Raw genomic sequence first — 25461 nt, 5'->3', positions numbered from 1 at the left:
TCGTAAGTTTTAGCAGCTACAAGGCTTCAAAGAATAATCATTGAATGCCGACGTATTTCCATTCTAGAAAAATCATATTAAAGTGTTACACTGCCCCTGACGTCGAGATACATTACTGTGTAACACAATGGGTGGTGACATCAATGATCAGTTAGTTACATTTTCCTGAGGAAAGCACGTCCATCAAATAATTCATATTAATGTTCAAAAATTCTTAGACGGCAGCGTTTAGAAAGTGGCAGTCGACAAAATTTCGTTTCATTTAACCTTAAGCTTATCCTAATTCACACTGAATCGTAGTTTTGACTTGACATCCGTTTGTCCTTCAGGCAAATCGATGAAGTTGTGTAAAACTTAAATTACTGATGTTTATCTTCTTGTGTAGTCAGTCAGCGAGACTCTATAGCTATGCTCACTTATGCCACAGTGCTACCTATGTACGTAAATTCGTCAATTTGTCTGTAGGACAGATAGACGGAAATCAACGCTTTTACTGTTGAATGTTTGAAAGTATGTGATTGTTTCTCTATCCGATGATTCAGATAGATACTGGAGCTACTAGGCTGCAAAAAATACTCAATGAATGCAGAGGTATTTATATTATAGAAAAATCGTATTAAGATACTAAACTGCTCCTAAGGTTGACATATATTGTTGTACGAGGGTTGCCCAGAAAATAATGGACCGCATTTTTTTTCTCGGGCGAAAACAATGCTACAAATGCGAAACGTTACTTGCGTATTATTTTATGTCTCCTGGGATAGAGCGCGCCACGTTTGTCACTTCCGACTGAGCGTAGCTCCAGGACAGTTTCAGAATGGCGTCTGTACGTGATATACGGTACGAGCAACAACGTGCCGTCATTGAATTTCTCACTGCAGAGACAAACTGTGGGGAATATTGACAAACGCTTATGCAAAGTCTATGGAGCATCTGCTGTCGACAGAAGTACAGTTTGTTCCTGGGCACGGGGGTCATCAGAAAGTGGTTCGGCGAAACTCCACGATTTGCAGCGGTCGGGGAGACCATCCACGGCTGTCACACCTGACATATTGCAACGAGCTGATGTTGCCATTCACGATGAAAGACACATTACGACTCGGCAGTTGGTGCTGCATCGTCAATCAGTAAACGAAGTTCACAGAGTGAAGCACTGGCTCCGCCACCAGGACAAGGATTGGTACCGACAGGGCATACACGCCCTTGTTTCGCGCTGAAGGAAGGCCACAGAACGGTATGGAGATTACGTGTGAAAATAGGCTCTGCAGATAAAACACCATTTTTTCGTGCGTGTAATTCTCATATGTTCAATAAAGAATGAAGAAAAAAACAAGTGATTCACCTTAGGACTGGGTGAGAGATAAGCTGGATACAGTAGAGACTCAGCTAGGAGGGCGGGAGTGTCGTCAGTGTAAGTAACGATCGTGGTACTAAGTTATATGATCTGTTTCCTTTTTTTGTATTTCCATTCATTACCGCTAATGGCTGTTAGAGTGATGACTCATTGGAGAGTCAGCGACTTTTCAGCAAAATACCAGCCAAGCCAGTAAGGGGCAAAATTGATTTTAAGTTCCAGCATTTCCCTTACAACCAAGGGAAACTTCTCGAAAACCTTGGTCAGAACGGGGATAAGAGAGTTATTCTTAATTTGATTCTGGGAAGCATGTCAAGTATTTCTTCTGTTATCCAAGGTTTCTTCGCAGGTACCTTCCTTGTACCTCTGTCTGTCCAGCTTCTATCAGTATCCTTTTTAAAGATTTCCATTCCTCCTCAGATGAAATGGCTACTGTGGTGTTCATTACCGAAATATCTACGGCCTTAGAGAACTTCAAACGTATCTCTTCATTCCTTACTATTTCAGTATCTTGTTTCGTTCCACAGTGATTCTCCCAGACGATTCTCTTAAAGTTCTGTCTACCTTTCATCATTACTACGGTTAGATACAGCTCAAGCATGATGGGACATAATGTTGTCCTCTAAAATAATGTTCTTTGAAGGGTCACTCAGCGGGTACCTTCCGGCTTATTTCTGTCGCCGCCAAAACATCACATTTTCCAGTCAAACGTGTTCGTTCACGGAGTTGCAGAGCAGTTAAATACGAATCATCCTGTAAGGTTTCAACCAGCAGCAGCGTATCTTCTTCCTCAATCTAAAAACACCATAAGCGATGTACAGTTCCTTACAAAGGCCTCGTTTCTCGGAACCAATCATTTCACCGATGTGCACACATTACAGCGGTGCGACACACTGAGAACGCAACCATTCCGTCACACATCCAGGCCATGTAATGGTGTCTTTCCAACATCACAGTTATCAGTTGCGGATTCCATAAAAATACGATTAAAATTCAGGGTGAAAGGATGTCAGCGATACGAGTTGCTTGCTTAGTTAGTTAGTTAGTTAGTTAAATGTTAGATCATTTGAACTATATCTTTTACAGGATATGTATACGTGATAATCGTTAACGTCAATGAACATATTTTTTTAGATTTACCTTTCCAGCTATATTAAAAAACTACGCCCTTTTTTAACAGATTACCTTTTCTAAATAAAAATTCGTCTGTCGAGTAGGAGTTGTCTAGGAAAAATGATTTTAGTTTAGATTTCAAACTTGCTTAGCTATCTATGAGGCACTTTATGTTATTGGAAAACTTCAGCTTTGATGATAGGTAATAAAGGCAATTTTTTCGTCTGTAGTTGCAGGTATGGACTTTACTATTCTTCTCATAGTGGAATGGATTAATTATGAGGAACTTCAGTAGCGAATTGATAAATTATGAAGGTGTAGTTAAAATGCCTAGCTCCTCGAAGAGGTACTTAAATCTTGACCGTGGATAGATACCACTTATTATTTGTACTGCTCGTTTTTGTGCTATCAACACTTTATTTCCAAGTGGTGAATTACCCCAGAAAATCATTCCATAGGACCTTATTTAGTGGAAATAAGCAAAATATTTCACGAGGTTGATTCGTTTGTTTGCAAGATTAACAATTATACAAATAGCAAAAGTAACTGAACTTAGTCGTTTGACAGCTCGGTAATGTGCTATTTCCACTTCAAGTTTTCACCAACATGTGCAACCACAAATTTGGCGATTCTACCCTGTTTACCGGCTTCTGTGCATGTGCTACTTCAGTTGTTGGTACGACTATTTCTTGAAGAGGCTCGCTTGATAATACTTTCAGAAACATAAATAACAATTTCTCCTGTTGCTTGCTCTCTAATGGGACTTATTGTAACATTAATATCGTCTGCAAAAAGTAGCAGTCCGCTTGATGAATGTTAAGTGGAAGGTCCTTCACTTATATAAGGAACAGTGGCGGATCAAAAAAATGATCGTTGTGGGATTCACTTATTGTTTTACCCCGCGTCATTACATCGGTATCATTAGTGAATGTGAGAAAGAATTACAGCACCTGTTGAGTGTAATTGTCTAATGAACACAGAATAGTGAATGACAGTAAAGAAATACCAAAGTAATGAGAAGAATGAAAAATGTCTACCAGTAAATGTAACACCAAAACTGCAGACCATGTAATAGATGAAATAAGGGAATCCTGCTTCCTTGGAAGCAAAATAACAGAAGCAAGGGGGATATAAGCAGCAATCTAGTGCAGGTAAATAGAGCATTTCCACAAAAAAAGTGTCTACTAGTGTCAAACACCCCTTAATTTGGGTAGTAAAATTCTGAGAGTATAAGTCTCGACGACAGCATTTTATAGAAGTGACTCACGAACTGCAAGAAAAACCGGAAAAGAAGAGAATCGAAGCGTTTGTGACTTGGGGTTGGAGAAAGATGTTGAAAACTTAGGAAACTGATAAGATAAAAATGAGGAGGTCCTCCACAGAGTTGACAACGAAAGGAATATGTGGAAAACATTAAAGAGATGGACTAGATGCTAGGACATATGTTGAGACATCAGCACGTGACTTCCGTGGTACTGTAGGGGAAAACGTACGTTGGAATATATTCAGCGTATAGTCGACGGTATAGAGTGCAAGTACTGCTCTGATATGAAGGGGCTGGCACAGGAAACTGTGACAAGTAGTATCAAAACAGTCAGAAGATGTGAGGCTAAAAAAGAAAAAAATCCATATGCAACACTAAGTTCACTTTGAAACTTCCCCTTTGAATGTAATGAATGACTGTACTGGTAAACTTCTTACGTTATTTGATTTTCAAACACCTGAGCAAAACTGAACGTACTCAGACTGTTTTCTCTTTACTTATTCTGATCATCACTAAACTGACACGATATTCGTAGCGCAACGCAATCTGACTTTCAATATTCCCTACAAAAGAATGGCCCTCCGAACTACTGCAATACAGCGAGCGTCAATACTGCCAGCTAAATAGAAGATTGTAACTACTGAAGGCACTAACTACTGATGGGAATAGCAAACGAAAGATACTGATAGAGAACAATCAATGTATTTACCTTAATAGTGTTCAAAAGTCATAATATATATATATCAGTCCATGACAGCCAGTCTTAAAAATTTCCTTTTTCTGACGGACACACGTCCAGATCGTCAACTCATAGTAACCTCTCAAAACTATGGCATCTGTGTCCCCACATCCACCACTGCTGGCGGCTCATCTCCAACTGCCCAACGCTACGCGCTGTTCACATCAAACTGCCCAACGCTACACTAGCGAATATTTCAACAATGAGTCCAACCAGCCACAGACTGCACAGAGCGCAGTCAGCGATTTTCATACAGAGCGCTACGTGGCGTTACGAACATAAAAAGCTAAACAGCCTACTTACAATTTAAGAACAGATTACGCAACAAACATAACTCATCGACGTTGCAATTGGAAAACATCGATGTACCTCTTTTCCATCAATGACACTGGCACACTGATTGAAATTGTCACGGCCTTCTAATTGTTGTTTATTTGGGCTTCTTTAACGATACATTCTCCTCTTTTTGCTGCTAGTAGCGTTTCTTTGCTTGTTCTTGAGAGTACCTGTTCGAATTCATACAGCTGTCCATCATGTCCAGTGCTGTACTAGACACTTTTCCTTTTAAGTTAAGAGTTGCAGCCTTTCATACAAGCACTTGTAACAAGGCTGTACATCCACAGCGACGCTGGGCTACGTGACGTTCGGTGCCTTCCTGGGCTGGGGAGCGCCGGTGCTGCCGCGACTCACCTCCAACTCGTCGCACATCCCTACCACCGAAGACGAGGCCTCCTGGATCATCGCGTCGAGCTCGCTCTCCATGGTGTTCCCCATGCTCTTCATCGGCCACCTAGTTGACATCGTGGGCCGCAAGCGGATGTTGCTGTGCACTGTGTTCCCCCACTCGGCACTCTGGCTGATCCAGATCTTCGCCACACAACCCTGGGAGTTGATGTTGTCCCGCGTCATCGGAGCCATCGCGCAGTGCATCGTCCTGGTCGCCTCCCCTTGCTATCTCGTCGAGATAGCCGAGCTCGAGATCCGGGGAACATTGATCACCATCTACCAGGTAAGCAAACAATGAAGCGACTTTTTTGATGCGTAATTGTTGTTGGGTTCTAGAGTGACTTGTCATCCAGAAGCAAAGTTCACCTCATCAGCACCTGATGTGTGAAGTGTGACTGACTATAAACGAGAGATTCCGGCTGTCACTATAGTATGAAGGAAATGGCACAATTCTGATTCCTTCTCCCACCAATTTCGGGGCTGGGTTTGCAACCAAGTGTTAATATGTTCATAAGTTACAGCGCCAACAAGTCAAATGAAAACCCAACACCCGGCACAAAGTGACCATGGAATGGGTCCATTCAAAAGTAATCACCACACTTGTTAAACATTTATCCCAATACGAGACGAAATAATCGATCCCTGTTTCAAATGGCTCTGAGCACTATGGGACTTAACATCTTAGGTCATCAGTCCCCTAGAACTTAGAACTACTTAAACCTAACTAACCTAAAGACATCACACACAACCATGCCCCAGGCAGGATACGAACCTGCGCCCGTAGCAGTCCCGCGGTTCCGGACTGCAGCGCCTAGAACCGCACGGCCACCGCGGCCGGCGATCCCTGTTTCGTAGGACGCGGTCGACCGCTGATGGATCCACAACCGCACCCTCATTTGCACTTCCTCGTCTGAATGAAATTAAAATCTTTCTTCAGGTCGTCAATGATGTGAAAATCACACAGTGAAAGATTTGGGCTATATGGAGGATGTTGCAGTGCTTTCCGACCAAAGTGCTGAAGCGTAGCCTTTGTCAGATTGGCAACGTGGGGGTGGGCATTAGCGTGTAACAGGATGATTCCCTCCAACAGCATTCTGACAGCACAAGGGAAAATGGCAAAACCAACAGTAGAAACATCCTACATCTCCCCACAAAGAAATCCAAAGCTGCTCACGGAAGTTCTGGTAAGTTCATGATGAAAAATGGGTCAAATGGCTCTAAGCACTATAGGACTTAACATCTGAGGTCATCAGTCCCATAGACGTAGAGCTACTTAAACCTAACTAACCTAAGGACATCACACACATCCATGCCCGCGGCAGGATTCAAACCTGCGACCGTAGCGGTCGCGCGGTTCCAGACTGTAGCGGCTAGAACCGCTCGTCCTCGCCGTCCGAAAGTTCATGATGACCTTCGTCTTCGACTGTAGTGACCTTTTGCTCACCTCCTCAAGCGATTTGACTTCATGGCACCTCGCAGTTTCTGCAAAGTGACTTCATAGCGCTGCACGTTGATTGTGGTTCCACGCTCGACGAACTCGACATTCAGAAGGACCCAACAATCGAAGAAGGGCGTCACGACTTTAACAGAACTTGAGTAACCAGCTTTGGATCACTTTGGCGAAGGAGGTTTGGGATGTTTCCACTGGTGGCTTTGCCATTTGTTCTCGGGTTGTCGGAATTCTGTCGGACGGTATCAACCTGTTGCACGATAACACCCGTCCCCACACTTCAGTGATTTGCTTAGGAAACACTTCAGCGCCCTACGTACTGCCCGGATATTTCACACCGAGTGATTTTCGCATCTGTAGCTACCCGAAGAAACACATACATGCACTTTGGTCTCAGTCGGACCAGGCAGTGCAAGAGTGGGTGTGGTTGTGGATCTGTAAGCGGACGGCCGCGTTCTACGAAACCGGAATTAATCGTCTCATCTGCCAATGGGGTAAATATATTAATGAATGTGATGATTACTTTGAATGGAACCATTCCATGGTCCTGTTGTGGTGGGTGTTCGATTTTAATTTGACTGCCGCTCTGACACAAATTGTTTGAAAAGCTTTTGTCCCAGTAACAATCAATTCCGTGTGGGCTTAAATTCAAACTGAGCAGGAATTGACAGAATAAGATTTATAAAACTAAAAAAAAAAAAAATTACTTGACTTTGAAATAAAAACAAAAGAGCAACCAGACTAAAGACAGTCTGACAAAAGTGCACATCTGTAAAATTAAAATTTGCTGGTGTGTAACATTAAAAACGATGTTGCCCCACTCCGTGCATTGTAAGGTTCTTGGATCCTCCTTGACATGCCTCCACAGGGCATAGCAAAACTCATTTACTACTTTGTCTCATTTCCTTCATTTCCTAATCTGATTCCCTCAACATCGCCCGATTTGATTCGACTACATTCCATTATCCTCGTTTTCCTTTTGTTGATGTTCATCTTATAACCTCCTTTCAAGACACTGTCCATTCCGTTCAGCTGCTCTTCCAGGTAGTTCGCTATCTCTGACATACGTACAATGTCATCGGCTAACCTCAAAGTTTTTATTTCTTCTCCATGGATTTTAATTCCTACTCCGAATTTTTCTTTTGTTTCCTTTACTGCTTGTTCAATATACATATTGAATAACATCGGGGGTAGGCTACAGCCCTGTCTCACTCCCTTCCCAACCCCTGCTTCCCTTTCATGCCCCTCGACTCTTATAACTCCTTCTGGTTTCTGTACAAATTCGAAATAGCCTTTCGCTCCCTGTATTTTACCCCTGCCACCTTCAGAATTTGAAAGAGAGTATTTCAGTCACCATTGTCAAAAGCTTTCTCTAAGTCTACAAATGCTAGAAATGTAGGTTTGCCTTTCCTTAATCTATCTTTTAGATGAGTAGTAGCGTCTGTATTGCCTCACCTGTTCCAATATTTCTACGGAACCCGAACTGATCTTCCCCAAGGTCGGCTCCTACCAGTTTTTCCATTCGTCTGTAAATAATTCTTTTTAGTATTTTGCATCCGTGATTTATTAAACTGATAGTTCGGTAATTTCCACACTTGTCAACACCTGCTTTCTTTGGGATTGGAATTATTATATTCTTCTCGAAGTCTGAGGGTTTCACCTGTCCTATACATCTTGCTCACCAGATCACCAGATGGTAGAGTTTTGTAGGAGCTGGCTATCAGTAGTTCTAATGGAATGTTGTCTACTCCCAGGGCCTTGTTTCGAGTTAGATCTTAATGTTTGGGTAGTGTGTGGTATTACCCCCAGACCTCCAAGTCCCACTCCATAAATCTTGGTTCTGGTGACAGACTGATTTGTAATGGTACTTTCCCAAGCAGGGGAACCACGAGCCGCGCCTGATCTGAGACAAGAGCGTCGTCAGGAGGTCCCGGGAAGTGTAATTATCTACGTACATAAATGTTTTGACGTTTAAGATGAGCAGTAGTCTCGGAGTCTCGGACTGTTTGCTGATGATACTGTATTATATGGGAAAATACCGTCGTTGACTGATTGTTGGAGGATACAGAACACAGATAGAATTTCTATTTGGTGTGACGAATGACGGCTTGCTGTACATGCAGAAAAATGCAGATGAGTAGGTAAAACTATCCTGCAACTTTCGAATACAGCATTAGTAGTGTGCTTCTAGACACAGTCGCAACGATAGAATATGTATCCATAACGTAGAAGAGGGATATCTACACATATATACTCCGCTAGCCACGAAGCAGTGTGTGGCAGATGGCACAATTCGCGCCAAATTCTTCCCCCCCCCCCCCCCCCTTTCACCCTCTGTTCCACTCGCGGATCGCGCGAGAGAAAAACGACTGTCTGACCGCCTCAGTAAGAGCTCTTATTTCCCTTATCCTTGAATGATGATCATTACGCGATTTGAAAGTTGGTGGTAATAATATATGCTCTACATCCGCGGTGAAGATTGGATTTCGGAATTTAGAAAGCAGCCCCTTCTGTTTAGCGCGTCGTCTATCTGCAAGTGTGTCCCACTTCAAACTTTCTATGAGATTGGTAACGATCTCGCGATGGCTGAATGTACCACTCACGAATCTTACCGCTCTTCTTTGGACCCTCTCAATCTCTTGAATCAGACCCAACTGGTAAGGGTCCCATACAGACGAACAATACTCTAAGACTGGACGAACTAACGTATTGTAAGCTATTTCCTTTGTTGAAGGACTGCATCGCTTCAGGATTCTATCAATAAACCGCAATCTAGAGTTCGCCTTACCCGTTACTTGTGTCCATTTGAGATCATTTCGAAAAGTCACACCCAGATACTTGACTGACGTTACCGCTTCCAAAGACTGGGAATTTATTTTGTACTCGTATATTAATGGTGATTTTCGCCTTGTTATACGCAGTACGTTGCACTTATTAATATTGAGAGATAACTGCCAGTCGTTACACCACGTATTTATTTTCTGCAAACCCTCATTTATTTGTTCACAACTTTCGTGTGATACTACTTTCCTGTAGACTACAGCATCATCGGCAAACAGTCTAATGCCGCTGTCAATACAGTCAACCAGATCGTTTATGTAAATCGTAAAAAGCAGAGGATCTATTCGCTATCCTGGGGCACACCTGAAGTTACTCTTGCTTCTGTTGAAGTTACCCCGTTCGGGACGACATACTGCTCCCTGTCTGTTAGAAAACTTTCTATCCAACCGCATATGTCATTGGATAGACCGTTAGCGCGCACTTCTTATAGCAAGCGACAGTGCGGAACTGAGTCGAACGCCTTTCGAAGGTCGTGAAATATGGCAGCAACCTGGGAGCCCGTATCTAGAGTCTGTTGTTTATCATGCACAAAGAGGGCCAACTGTGTCTCGCATGACCGCTGCTTCCTCAAACTGTGCTGGTTTCTGCAGATGAGCTTCTCAGGGTCTAGAAAGGTCATTATGTCTGAATACAAAATATGTTCCATGATTCTACAACAAGTCGATGTCAGTGAAATTGGCTGCTAATTATGAGCATCCGATTTTCTACTCTTTTTATAGATTGCTATGACCTGGGCCTTCTTCCGTGGAACTTTCCGCCATTCCAATGATCTCTGATAGATGACGGATAAGTGTACTATATTTGTAGCATAGTCAACATAAAACCTTATAGGGAAACCGTCTGGGCCAGATGCCTTTCTGGCGTCTAAGGATCTTAACTGTTTTACAATCACAGATACACTAAACACTATGTCAGCCCCCCCCCCCCCCATGGGGTCCACAACTCTTTTGTGGATACGTGCGTAGCGAGCACGGGACCCCGAGCTAATGTGGCCTTCCTTCCTTTCCGGGCTGCATACCTTCCCTTTCCGCATCCTTCATCATCCCCCATCTTCGCCCCCCCCCCCACCTCCGCCTCTTTCCTTCCCTTTCTCCCCCTCTGGGAGTATGTTTTGTGCCTACGTCGGGAGACGGACCCTCGAAAATGTAACACATTCTTTGCTTTCTCTGCTTGCAAGTCTTCGTCCTTCCTTTGTCCTTCTCTTTTCCATACCTCTTCTCTTTGCCCTTTTCTCCGCTGCGGCGTTTGAGACCTCTCTTCTTTCCTTTCCCTTTGCTTTTTCCCTTTCTCTTTTTTCCTACCCGTGCATGTCTGAAGGCCGGCCCACGAATTTCCATGCATAGCCGGTGACGGGGTAACGCGTAATTCCTCGCCCCGGGCAGACAGGTAGGACACGTACGTACCCCCTGGTAACGGCCAGGCCCAGGGAGGGGTGATTACCCGAGCTGATACCTTCCAAAAGTACCGATTGGTCCCTCCATCCGTTTCTCGGGAGATGTGACCCGAGGTGTGAACAATCACCTAAGGTGGGAGTGCCCTCAGAGAGGGCCCCCACAAGGAAGGAGCGCGCCATTGGAGATGCCGGTAATCATGGGGGATAATTTCGCAATGGTTTCCTCATCTTCTACTATGTCTGCTCACAAGCATAAGTTCAATGAGTCTCAGCCACAGCGAATCCTTCCATCGTTGCCACAGTTCCTTGTTGTTTCTCGGTCTGACGAAGGTCACGATTTCTCCATGGTCAACCCTTTCATTATTCAGAAAGGTGTCGACGCAATTGCAGGTCCTGTAAAGTCTTGTTCCAGATTACGAAATGGCACCTTGTTGTTAGAAACAGTCAGTGCCCTCCAGGCACAAAAATTGCTGCGTACTTCACTGCTACACACCTTCCCTGTCCGGGTGGAAGCGCACTGCACTTTAAATTCCTCACGTGGGGTCGTTTATACACGCTCCCTCGACGGATTGTCCGACGAGGAAATTCAACACTACCTGTCTGACCAGGGCGTAACGGCTGTACACAGTCATGAAAAGGGTTGACACGAACATCATTCCAACCCATACTGTCTTCTTGACATTTGACAAAGTTAAACTCCCATCTAAAATCAAAGCGGGCTATGAGATAATTTCCATTCGCCCTTACATCCCAAACCCTACGCGTTGCTATCGGTGTCAACGGTTCAATCACATCAGCCAGTCCTGTTCCAATCTGGCCAAATGTGTTAGGTGTGGCAAGGATGCCCATGAGGGTGCTTGTCCACCTCCATCCCCTCGTTGCATCAACTGTATGGGTAACCACACTGCTTCCTCTAGAGACTGCCCCATTTTTAAAGACGAAAAGCTCATTCAGGAAATCAGAGTGAAGGAAAAGGTGTCGACCTTAGCTGCTCGAAAATTATTCGCTAGTCGAAAGCCCACTGTGCCTCAGACAGGAAAATACAGCACTGTCCTTGGCTCTCCTCGGCCAACAAAGGAGGCAGCCACGCAGACTTGTGATCTCACCTTTAGTGCCACGGTCGTCAGATCGGCCAGCGCAAAGATCGCCCGTTGAACCTCCCCGCTTTCGCCTGCTCACTCTATGGCTCACCCTTCATCAGGTTCTGCTAAATCTCGAGTCCAAAAGTCAGGCACCAAGACTTCCAAAAAAGAGCATACGCATGAAGATTTTTTACGTACCCCAACCTCACAACCATCGGTTCCTCCTTTATCTAAACATCATGTTTCCAGGAAGGCTAATAAGAAACCCAGTTCCTCTCCTCTGCTAAGGCGTGTCTCATCTACAGCACCACCTGGCGGTAACCGCCCTCGGCCGTCTTCTGTGTCGCCAAGGCGCACTGCTGGCGGCCGATCAACCGGCAGATCTCTGGTGGCAGGAGCTGCTCCTGAACAACCTATGGATCACGATCTTCTGCCTTCGGCTGAATGCCGTTCCATGCTGTCGGTCGCAAGCTCTGAGCAGTCGTTGAGTTGACGGCAACCTTGGTCACATGCCTTCATTTTCTGTTCACCCAATGTCCATTATCCACTGGAATATCCGCGGCATTTGAGTCAATCGGGATGAATTGTCGATCCTCTTACGATCCTACTCGCCAGTCATCTTCTGTCTTCAGCAAACAAAGTTGCATCCCCACGACCGCTTTGTTCTCCCCCATTTTCAGTCTGTTCGATTTGATCTCCCCTCTGTTGAAGGCACTTATGATTCTTCTCCATTATACTCTCCATTATCACCCAATCCCCTTAAACACTTCCTTCCAAGCTGTCACAGTCCGTCTTTCCCTTTCTGGACACACCTTCTCTCTTTGTACAGTATACATTCCATCGTCCACACCAATGGCACGAGCTGATCTCCTTCATCTTCTTGGTCAGCTTCCACCCCCCTATTTGCTGGTTGGGGACTTCAATACCCACCACCCGCTTTGGGGATCTCCACATCCTTGTCCGCGTGGCTCACTATTGATAGACGTCTTCCGCCAAGTGGATCTTGTTTGCCTCAACACTGGGGACCCTACAATTTTGTCTGCCTCCACGACAAATTTCTCTCTTTTGGACCTTTCGGTCGGTACTGTTCCGTTAGCTCGGCGCTTCGAATGGTTCGCACTTGATGATACACACTCGAATGACCACTTTCCATGTGTCCTTAGACTGCAGCCTCAACTGCCATATATGCGCCCGCAACGCTGGAAGTTTGCCCAAGCCGATTGGACACTTTTTTCGTCTCTAGCGACATTCGATGACCATCACTTTCCTAGCGTCGACGATGAGGTCACACATATTACAGACGTTATTCTTACAGCTGCGGAACGTTCAATACCACGCACCTCCGAATGCCCCGGCGCCCCCCGGTTCCTTGGTGGAACGAGGCATGCCGTGACGCAATACGTAGGCGGCGACGTGCTCTTCGCGTTTTCAGCCACCATCCTACTTTGGCCAACTGTATCCGCTATAAGCAGTTCCGTGCGCCATGCCGTCGCGTCATCCGCGATAGCAAGAAGGCAAGCTGGGACTTCTTTACTAGCTCATTTAACACCTTCACTCCCTCCTCGGAAGTTTGGAGTCGGATTCGACGGTTATCTGGCGCGCCTAGTTTCTCCCCGGTCTCTGGGCTCACTGTCGCGCATGATACGTTAGTGGACCCCGTCGCAATTTCTAACTCATTGGGTCAACACTTTGCTGAGATTTCGAGCTCTTCAAATTACCCTCCAGCGTTTCTCCCGAAGACACGTGCAGCGGAAGTGCAACCTCTTGCTTTCTCCTCTCAAAATCGCGAAAGCTATAATACTGTTTTCTCCATGCGGGAACTCCAACATGCACTCTCTTCTTCTCGCTCCTCCGCCCCAGGACCGGATGGTATCCACATCCAAATGTTGCTGCATTTATCAACCCATAGTCTGCGTTACCTCCTTCGCCTTTATAATCGAATTTGGACCGTCAGTACTTTTCCCAGACCATGGCGGCAAGCTATCGTCGTTCCTGTTCCGAAACCTGGAAAGGACGAACATCTCCCCTCTAGCTATCGCCCCATTTCTCTCACGAGTAGTGTATGTAAGGTTTTGGAGCGTATGGTGAATAGCCGTATAGCTTGGTGGCTGGAGTCCTGCAGTCGCAGTCTTTTAACACCTGCCCAATGCGGTTTACGAAAGCATCGTTCTGCAGTTGACCATCTTGTTGCTCTCTCCACTTATATCATCAATTTTCTCTGGAAACGCCAAACAGTAGCAATATTTTTTGATCTGGAGAGAGCATACGATACCTGTTGGAGGACAGGCATCCTCCGCACACTGTTCTCTTGGGGCTTTCGAGGTCGGCTGCCCATTTTTCTTCGCGAATTTATGGCAGAGCGCACATTTAGAGTGCGGGTGAACACTACTCTCTCCCGTACTTACTCCCAAGAAAACGGGGTACCCCAGGGCTCCATGCTAAGTGTTGTACTGTTTGCCATTGCCATAAATCCAATTATGGACTGTCTCCTTCCCGATGTCTCGGGCTCCCTCTTTGTGGACGATTTTGTGATCTACTACAGCTCTCAACGGACCAGCCTTCTTGAACGACGTCTTCAAGGATGTCTCGATCGCCTCCACTCTTGAAGCATCGCAACAGGCTTCCGCTTTTCTCCCAGTAAGACCGTTTGTGTTAATTTTTGGCGTCGTATGGAGTTTCTTCCACCTTCCTTACATCTAGGACCTGTCAACCTTCAGTTTTCGGACGTCGCTAAGTTCTTGGGTCTTATGTTTGACAGAAAACTGTGCTGGTCCTCCCACGTTTCCTATCTTTCGGCTCGCTGTCTGCGATCCCTCAACACCCTCCGTGTCCTGAATGGTACCTCCTGGGGAGCGGACCGAGTGGTCCTTCTCCGCCTCTATCGCACCTTAGAGCGCTCGAAATTGGACTATGGAAGCATAGTTTACTCCTCTGCTCGACCGTCTATTCTTCGGCGTCTCGAATCTATCCACCACCGTGGATTACGTTTAGTGTCTGGAGCTTTTTACACCAGCCCTGTGGAAAGCCTTTATGCTGAGACTGCTGAACCTCCGCTGTCCAATCGGCGAGCAGTCCATGCCTGCTAATCCGGCCCATGACATTTTTTTCAACGCCTCCTTGGATTTAGGGTATGCAGGCCGCCCTTCCTCCCTACTACCAGCGGGAGTCCGCTTCCGTCAACTGCTCCATGCTCTTTCCTTCCGCTTTTCTAAAACCTTCTTGACAACTTGGGGTACAGCGCCGCCTTGGCTCCGTCCCCGGACCGTCCCGAACACTGGTCGGGAAGCCGAAATCGATTTGGGGTGTCGCCAACAATATATGCACTCCCTACACCAAAATCCCTTCGTCCTCATAACGACAGATGTTTCTCGAACAGAGTTCAGTGTCGATTTTCTAAAGCGTGTTCTCCCATGACTGATTTTTCAGACTGCGTAGGCGTTGCTCCACAGTGCAGTGGGCGACGTAATAGGAGCCACACTGATATGGCGGTTGCAGCGATCTGCAGCTCAGCAAAGCCTGGTACCCGGTCATCGCGAGGGACGAAAACATTAACACATGCGTCGAGGAAGGGGCACTAATGACGTACAGACAGCAGTGCGACCATATAACGGCGAAGTAACGGCGACGCAGCAAATCATTTACCACTTGACAATGGCCGAGGAGAGCTCTTTCCTAAGCTCGTGGATATTGGCCACGTGACGCGGCTGGAAGCCTTAGAAGATTTTATTACGAAGTTTGTGACTGCTGATTTCGTAGTAGCTACAATTCTTTTGATAAAATATATGTTTTTATGCGTGCACAGCCGCAAACCACACATTCTACAATATCCGTGGACGGAAACACATATGCAAATTACTTTTAAATACTGATTTTTATTACCCGTTATCGGTCATTATACTTCCTGCAAATCAGTTTTAATCCGAGGCTTTAGTATATTTTCATATGCTTTTTTCTCCTTTATGTTATACGACTGGCCGATGAACCATAGATCTTACCGTTCGTGAGGAAACTTGCGTGCCTCAGCGATGCAGATAGCCGTTCTCTAGGTGCAACCACGAAGGAGAGGCCAGACAAACTTGTGGTTCCTGAAGAGGGGCAGCTGCCTTTTCAGTAGTTAGAGGGGCAACAGTTTGGATGATTGACTGATCTGCTCGCATTCGGAAGGACGACGGTTCAATCCCGCTTCCGGCCATCCTGATTTAGGTTTTCCGTGATTTCCATAAATCGCTCGAGGCAAATGCCGGGATGGTTCCTTTGTAAGGGCATGGCCGACTTCCTTCCCCATCCTTACCTAATCCTATGAGACTGATAACCTCGCTGTTTGGTCTCTTCCCCCAAACAACCAACCAACCATGACTGATCTGGCCTTGTAACATTTACCAAAACGGCCTTGCTGTGCTGGTACTGCGAACGGCTGAAAGCAAGGAGAAACTACAGCCGTAATTTTTCGCGAGAGCATGCAGCTTTACTGTATGATTAAATGATGATGTCCTTCTGGGTAAAATATTCCTGAAGTAAAATAATCCCCCATTCGGATCTCCTGGAGGGGACTACTCAGGAGGATGTCGTTATCACGGGAAACAAAATTGTCATCCTACGGATCGGAGCGTGGAATGTCAGATCCCTTAATCGGGCAGGTAGGTTAGAAAATTTTAAAACGGAAATGGATAGGATAAACTTATAGTGTGAATTAGTGCAGTTCGGTGGCAGGGGGAATAAGAATACAGAGTTATAACTGCAAAATCATTTAAAGCTGATGCAGGAGTGGGTTTAATAATGAATAAAAAATAGGAGCACGGGTAAGCTACCACTAACAGCATAGTGAACGCATTATTGTAGCCAAGATAGACACGAAGCCCACGCCTATCATAGTAGTACAAGTTTACATGTCAACTAGCTCCGCAGATGACGAAGAGAATAAAGAAATGTACGAACAGATAAAAAAAATTATTCAAGTAGTGAAGGTAGACGAAAATTTAATAGTCATGGGTCACTGGAATTAGATAGTACGAAACAGAAGAGGAGGAAAAGTAGTAGGTCAATATGGAATGGGGGTAAGGAATGAAAGAGGAAACCACCTGGTAGAATTTGGCACAGAGAATAACTTAAGCATAGCTAAAACTTGGTTTAAGAATCATGAAAGAAGGTTATATACGTGGAAGAGGCCTGGAGACTGGAAGGTTTCAGACAGGTTACATAATGGTAAGACAGAGATTTAGGAACAAGGTTTTAAATTGTAAGACATTTCCAGGGTCAGATGTGGACTCTGACCACAATCGATTGGTTATGAACTGTAGATTAAAACCGAAGAAACTGCAAAAAGGTGGGAATTTAAGGAGATGGGACCTGGATAAACTGTAGTAACCAGAGGCTGTAGAGAGTTTCACAAAGAGCATTACGCAACGATTGACAAGAACTGGGGAAAGAAATACAGTATAAGACGAATAGGTAGCCTTGAGAGATCAATTAGGTAAAAAGACGAGGGCTAGTAGAAAAATGGCTCTGAGCACTATGGGACTTAACAGCTATGGTCATCAGTCCCCTAGAACTTAGAACTACTTAAACCTAACTAACCTAAGGACATCACACAACACCCAGTAGGGCTAGTAGAAATCATTGGGCAGCAGAAGAGATATTGAACTTAATCGCTAAAAGGAGACACTATAAATATGCAGTAAATGAAGCAGGCAAGAAGGAATACAAACGTCTCAAACATGAGATCGACGGTAAGTGCAAAATGGCTAAGCAGGGATGGCTAGAGGACAAATGTAAGGATGTAGAGGCATATCTCGCTAGGGGTAAGATAGACACTTCCTACAGGAAAATTAGAGAGACCTTTGAAGAAAAGAGAACCACTTGTATGAATATCAAGATCTCAGATGGAAAAACCGGTTCCAAGCAAAGAAGGGAAAGCAGAAAGGTGGAAGGAATATACACGGTGGTTCACTGATTGTGACCGGGCCAAATATCTCACGAAATAAGCGTCAAAGGAAAACACTACAAAGAACAAAACTTGTCTAGCTTGAAGAGGGAAACCAGTAGTTTTTTTCGTTTGATGTTTATTTCGTGAGATATTTGGCCCGGTCACTATCAATGGACCACCCTGTATAGAGGGTGTGTACAAGGGCGATGTACTCGAGGGCAATATTATGAAAATGGAAGAGGACGTAGGTGAAGATGAAATTAGAGATATGATACTGTGTGAAGAATTTGACTGAAAGACCTAACTCGAAACAAGGCCCCTGGAGTAGATAACATTCCATTAGAACTACTGATAGCCTTGGGAGAGCCAGCCGTGACAAAACTCTACCATCTGATGAGCAAGATGTATGGGACAGGAGAAATACCCGCAGACATCAAGAATATAATAATTCCAATCCCAAAGAAAGCAAGTGCTGGCAGGTGTGAAAATTACCGAGCTATTAGTTTCATATGTCACGGCTGCAAACTACTGACACTAATTCTTTACAGATGAATGGAAAAACTGGTAGAAGCCGACCTTGGGGAACATCAGTTTGGATTCCGTGGAAATTTTGGAACACGTGAGGCAATACTGACCCTACGACTTACCATAGGAGATTAAGGAAAGGCAAACCTACTTTTCTAGCATTTGTAGACTTAGAGACAATTTTTGACAATATAGACTGAATTCTCTTTCAAATTCTGAAGGTGGCAGGGGTAAAACACAGGGAGCGAAAGGCTATTTACAATTTGTAAAACCCTCAGGGGGCTCAGCATTTAGTTGCTGGGTATGGGCTTGGCGACCCCAGGGTCCCTGAGCTGGGGACTGGGAAGCGCCACCAGTCCTCAATACTGTAAGCTCTGAGCGTGCTTCAACGACCACCGTAAGGCGCGACGGTGGAACGTTGTACGGTACAGAGCCTGGGGGTCTTGACTTAACTGACTGGGTCGCGAGGATGGTATAAACTTCTATAAAAAAAACCTCAATCTCAAGGTGTGCTGCGCGCCGAGGAGATGCATGGCTGTTCATCTACATCTACATCTACATCCATACTCCGCAAGCCACCTGACGGTGTGTGGCGGAGGGCACCTTGAGTACCTCTATCGGTTCTGTGGACACTATCTGTTGAGATAGAACAGTTGCTAGCGGGCGACCTCTTGGGAACTTGCCGCCCCCAGTTGTATTAGGCTTACCCAGGCATGTGGGGCTCTGTCTGGGTAGACATTCCTTTCCCTAGCTGCTCGTGGGACCACCATGAAAAGAAATACGAATAGTGCTCAAGCACGAGTCTCTAAGAAAGGAAAGTTCAATGCTTTAAAGTACGACCCCCAATTGTTTCCTTCCCTGCCCACACCAGGGGAGGAACGGCGATCTAAATTACCTGGTGAGAAGTATTCTCCTCGATTTCTGGTTTGCAGCTGAACAGATGGGGACTCATTTCTGATCACAAAGTCTCAGTTTTTTGTGGAAAATTTAGAGGACAAGTTTGGAGAAGTTGAGGGCATGTCTAAAATATGGTCTGGAGCAGTCCTCATACAGACAGCATCCCCAGCACAGTCACGGGCATTGCTTGCTTGTGACAAGCTCGGTGATGTTGCAGTCTCCATTATGCCTCATTAGAGCCTTAAATGGTTCAGGGACTTATTTTTCATTGTGACCTGTTGTTGCAATCTGACGACAAGCTCCGTGCAAATCTGGAACGCTGCGGTGTCCACTTTGTACGACATGTCTGCAATGGGACCTAAAGATAGTTGGGTCGCTACCGGCGCCTTCATCTTGGCTTTCGAGGGTGACACCCTACCCGATAAGGTCAAGGTGATGATATTTCGATGTGATGTTAGCCCTTATGTCCCTCCTCCCATGCGCTGCTTTAAGTGCTGTAGGTTTGGGCATATGTCATCGAGATGTGACGCCAACCCTACCTGTTGGGATTGTGGATATGCCTCCCACCCCAACATCCCATGTTCGCCGCCCCCTGTTTGTGTCAACTGCGGACAGAAGCATTCACCTTGCTTGTCAGACTGCACGGTTTATCAAAAAGAACGGAAGATTATTGAGTATAAGACCTTGGACAGGCACACTTACACAGAGGCTAAACGCAAGTACGACCGACTTCACCCTGTGCGCATTTCATTGACATATGCTGCAGCAGCTTCTATGTCGTCATCCCTGGCAATGAGCCCCCAAGCTCAGCCGTTTTCTGTGGGCCCTCCAGCCTGGCCGTCTATTCCTGTCCCCCCTGGTAGTTGGAACACCCTCTTCCATTGCTCCCCCATTATCAACATCGGGAGTAACAATCCCTCCTTATTTGGGGACTTCAGTCCCCACCGCTGCACTGGAGAAGTGCCCGCCACCTCAAGCTTCCCTCACGCAGAAGGGATCGCTTGGTGCCCTCCCTTCCACGGTTACTGCCCCTCCAGATGTCATCCAGTGGCTGAAAAAGCCACCACCTGAGGAATGTAGGGCTTCCAGGTCTTCCTCGGTCCATGAGACTGGGTCAGAAATGCCCACCAAGCCTGATAAACCGAAGGACAAATGGGAACTTACCAAATAGAAGAAAAAGCAAAAGGAGGAGGACATAGAGACAGAAAAGGAGTTCACCACTGCACCTGAAGATGATGTGGAGCATCTAGTGTCCACTCAGGAGCTAGATGTTGCTCGACCCACAGCTCCTATGGAAGTTGATTGGTGGCGGCGAGCGCTTCTAATGCGTGACATATCTCCCCCCAGGTTCTTTCATGTCTTCAGTCAGATACCATTATCCTTCAATGGAATTGCTGTGGTTTTTCCACCACCTTGCTGAGTTGAAACAGCTTTTGTGCATCTTCCCTGCCACTTGTCTGGCCCTACAGGAAACCTGGTTTCCTGTTCGGCGGACCCCCTCCCTCTGTGGCTACCGGGGTTGCTATAAGATGGTTCAAATGGCTCTGAGCACTATGGGACTTAACATCTATGGTCATCAGTCCCCTAGAACTTAGAACTACTTAAACCTAACTAACCTAAGGACAGCACACAACACCCAGCCATCACTGCTATAAGAACCGCGTAGAATATGACAGGGTGTCTGGCGGTGTCTGTGTTTATGTTCTTGCCACTGTTCCCAGTGCCACTTCACACGGCTCTCGAGGCTGTGGCTGTTAGAATCTGGGCAGGAATGGAGCTTATAATCTGTTCCCTCTACCTTCCCCCAGATGAGGTTGTCCCTCTTGCTGACCTAGCTGCCTTGTTCTCCCAGCTCCCCCCGCCATTCCTCCTTTTGGGGGACTTTAATGCCCACCACCCTTTATGGGGTGGGGCCCAGATCTCGGGCCAGGGTAGGAATGTTGAGGCTCTCTTGGCACAGCAGGACATTTGCCTCCTTAACACTGGTGCTCCCACATATTTTAGCTTGACTCATGGCACATACTTGGCCATTCACCTCTCTCTTAGTAGCCCAGGTCTTCTTCCATACTTCAGTTGGAAGGTCCATGACGACCTCTGTGATAGCGAGCACTTTCCTATCTTGGTTTCTCTTCTTTATTCCCAACCCCCTGACCAGCTGCCACGATGGTCTCTTTGTGGAGCTGATTGGGCAGCCTACACTTCAGCTACTATGACCATTGCTCCACTTCGTGGTGACATTGATTTGGCAGTGGACGAGGTCACTATGGCCATTGTTTCTGCTGCCGAGGCAACTGTCCCCCGTTCTTCAAGTACCCTAAGAATCTGGTTGCCTTTAAACAGCTATGGGCCCGGGCCAGGCGGTTATTCCGGCGGAGCAAACAAGACTGCTGGGAATGATATGTTGCCATAATAGGTTCTCGCACCTCCCCATCTCAGGTGTGGTCGCGGGTTCGGCGTATTTTTGGCTTTCGCCCTCATGCGTCTGTCCCTTGCCTTTCTCTTCAGGGTACACATTATACTGACCCAATCGCCATCGCCGAACATCTGGCAGAGTGCTTCGCTCGTAGTTCCGTGACAGCAGGCTACAGCGCAGAATTCCGCGCCATTAAAGAGCAGCCTGAGCGTATGTAGTTGTCATTTCGCAAGCACCGTTGGGAACGATACAACGCCCTGTTTAGTAAATGGGAATTCCAAAGTGCGTTTACAGGTTGTCCTGATACCTCTCCAAGGCCAGACCAAATTCATAACCAGTTTCTTCGCCATCTCTCAGCGCACTGTCAGGGTGAATTACTCGCCCTGTTTAACTGCATCTGGACGGAGGGCATTTTCCCAACTCGTTGGCAGGATAGTGTTACCATCCCAGTGCTGAAACCTGGTGCAGATCAGTTGGTGGTTGATAGCTATCGCCCTATCAGCATTACCAACGTTATGTGCGAACTCCTGGAACAGATGGTGAGTCGGCGGCTCATGTGGATCCTCGAAGCTCGGGGCCTCCTGGCCCAGCAACAGGGGGGGCTTCTGTCAGGGCCACTCAGCGATCGACAATTTAGTCTCGCTAGAGTCTGCTATTTGTACAGCTTTTACTCGGCGTGAAAATCTAGCTGCTGTTTTCTTTGATCTTTGGAAGGCGTGCGATACCACCTGGCGCCATCACATCCTTGCTACACTGCATGAATGGGGCTTACAGGGTCCACTTCCGATTTTTTCGGAATTTTCTCTCCAATCGCCCTTTCGGGTTAGCGTACGTTTACACTGATTGCGATGCGATGCGACGCGACGCGACGCTATGCGAAGCATAACGGCCAAAGCGATGCAATACGATGGAGCGTTCACATTGCACACGATTTATTAGAAAACAGTGCTCTGAGAATTCAACGCAGTCGTGAATGGGTGCATGAAATCAACAAGGAGAGGAGGGCTTCAGGAGAATTTCATCATTTGTACAGTGACTTGAGAAAAGAGGAGGATAAATTTTGGAGTTACTTCAGAATGAGTACAGAGACATTTGATTATATAGTGTCGTCTGTTTCAAATAGATTACAGAAGCAAAACACAAATTTCAGAATGGCTATTACCCCTGAAAAAGTTATGATCACCATTAGGTAAGTCCAATATTAAGTTTACAGCAATCATTTTACTATGAAAAATTTACAAATTGTGATAGATTCAAACTTTCTTTTAATAAATTTTGACATAGTTGACAATGAGAAGTAAAATACATCACAGTTCACTCACTTAAGTATCAAAGCTTTCAGAATCTTGGTGGCTTGAAATAACAATGTCATCAGGTTCAATTTCAGAAATGACTATTTCATTCTGCGGATTTCCAGCAATTACGATTTCAACTGGATTTTCAGGTGCATAGGGTGACATCAACTAATGTGCAGTGGAAGTGATTGATTGTTCCAATTCTTCCAAAAGAACCTGCTGAATTTTTATCCTGGCTCTCAACTGAGCTGCTGGTGATGGTTTCGCATTGCTGGCAGCAAACTTACTACAAAATGATAGCTGTCATCTTGCGTTTCTGATTTCGACATTTGTTGCTCAATTAGCTTCAACTTTTGCTTCTCTATATTTAGCGCCCGAAAACCTCAAACCACACACACACACACACACACACACACACAGCAACTCAGAGTTTGTCGATTTCTTCGATCTCTTGTTTTGGTTTGTGTGTAGGGTGGGTGAGGGAGGAGGCATCGAAACGCTACCCTCTGAACTTACAGACAGTCTTGAAGACCTGGCTTGGTTGGTTTCATCAGGCCAAACACTCTCTTTCTCTGTAAGAGCTGGTGAAAATGGTACGTCGTCGTGTTGCGATGCTGTTCTTTTACTGTGATGAACATTAGTGTTGGTCTTCCGTGGCGTCATTATGTCAGTCAGGAAGGTCATTAGCTCGTACCACGGGCCGGCTAGAGTGGCCGAGCGGTTCTAGGCGCTACAGTCTGGAACCGCGCGACCGCTACGGTCGCAGGTTCGAATCCTGCCTTGGGCATGGATGTGTGTGATGTCCTTAGGTTAGTTAGGTTTAAGTAGTTCTAAGTTCTAGGGGACTGATGACCCCAGAAGTTAAGTCCCATAGTGCTCAGAGCCATTTCGTACCACTGCCAATTGGATTGGAAATGCGGCATGCCACCTTCGTCTCCTAAACGTTTTTGAGTTCAGAGCGGAAAGTGTCACGTAGGTTCTTCCACTTATTCTTCAGTACCTCGCCTGAAAATATAGACGTGAAATTCCAAAATGACAGAGCAAACAGTAGTGCTTCAAGAAGAGCGGGGAGTGTCAGAGAGGCCTTCAAAAACTATGTCAACAGTCACTAACGCAAATATATTTCATGTCGAAATTATCAAATACTGTAACTATTGTGAACGTCATTTCATTATCAAAATACTGTAATAGTATCTATACACAATTAAAATTAGAAAATAAACGAAGTTGTTTGTGTTACTTATTTCTTGGAGTCTTGTAGCTATTTATTTTACTTTTTTGTACTTACTGTCTGTTCCACGATCTTCAGCTATTTCATTCCATGCTTGACGAACAAAATCCCTATTGTGGTAATATTTATTTTTCTGCTCCCACAACACGGAGCGCTCACGCACACTGTTAATTAGTCTTTCAATGCCCATTGCAAGCAAGCAATTACTTCAGACGCAAGCGCAAACGAGCAATCGCTCCAAACACTCGCGCGAAACGCAAACTCGGTTGCGACTACACTGGAGTCAATCGCATCGCACCGCATCACATCGCTCGGCCCTGCCTGCAGTCTAAACGGGCACCGTTCTGTTGCCACTGTTAAACCAAGCCTGCCCATTGTCACGCGATTTCAGCGCTTCATCGGTCCGCTCGGCTCGGCATCGCATCGCATCGCATCGCGGGCAGTGTAAATTTAGCCTTAGAGTTGGCACTTATTTTAGCTCTGCTCATATTCAGGAGAATGGTGTCCCACAGGGCTCAGTTCTCAGTGTTCCCATCTTTTGGTGGCGATTAATGCTCTTGCGGCTGCGGTGGGCTCATTGGTCTGTTCCTCTCTATATGCCGATGACTTTTATCTTTATTACAGTTCCCCAAGCATCAGTGTCACTAAACGGTGACTGCAGTGAGCTATCCATAAGGCACATTTTTGGGCATCCAACCATGGTTTTCAGTTCTCAGCCTCTAAGACCTGAGTGATGCATTTCTGTTGTCATCGAACGGTCCACCTCCATCCAGAGCTCTACCTTGCCAATGAACTCCTTCGTATTGAGGAGACGCATCGCTTTCTTGGCATACTGTTTGATGCCCAGCTCACTTGGACACCACATCTTCGCGAGCTTAAATAACGGTGCTGGCAGCACCTCAACATCCTTGGCTGCTTCAGCCACACTGTTTGGGGGCTGCACGAACAGCCCTCCTACAGCTCTATAAGGCCTTAGTCCAATCCTGTCTCGACTACAGAAGCGTGGTGTACGACTCATCAGCACCTTCAACGTTGCAGATACTCGACCCGATTCTCCATTGTAGCGTCAGACTGGCGACAGGTGCATTCCACACTAGTCCGGTGACTAGCCTTCTTGTAGAAGCTGGAATCCTTCCCCTATGATTCCGCTGACAAGAGTTGCTTGCGTCATACATCGCCCACGTCCATGCCTCGCCTGACCACCCAAACCACAGG

At 46.0% G+C, this 25461-nt stretch overlaps 1 protein-coding gene across 1 annotated transcript in view; it reads left to right on the top strand.

Annotated features, from left to right (window-relative positions):
* LOC124795092 (facilitated trehalose transporter Tret1-like) overlaps nt 1-25461 on the top strand; it is a 101051-nt gene that overhangs the window by 27246 nt on the left and 48344 nt on the right. Inside the window, exon 2 of the mRNA XM_047258925.1 lies at nt 5094-5479. Within this exon, the coding sequence (XP_047114881.1) occupies nt 5094-5479 (386 nt within the window). The remainder of the gene's footprint in view (nt 1-5093; nt 5480-25461) is intronic.

Source organism: Schistocerca piceifrons, chromosome 4, assembly GCF_021461385.2.
Source record: "Schistocerca piceifrons isolate TAMUIC-IGC-003096 chromosome 4, iqSchPice1.1, whole genome shotgun sequence".
NCBI classification, from domain to species: Eukaryota; Metazoa; Arthropoda; class Insecta; order Orthoptera; family Acrididae; genus Schistocerca; species Schistocerca piceifrons.
Note: the sequence above shows the minus strand (reverse complement) of the source record. Positions and strands in the feature narration are given on the sequence as shown.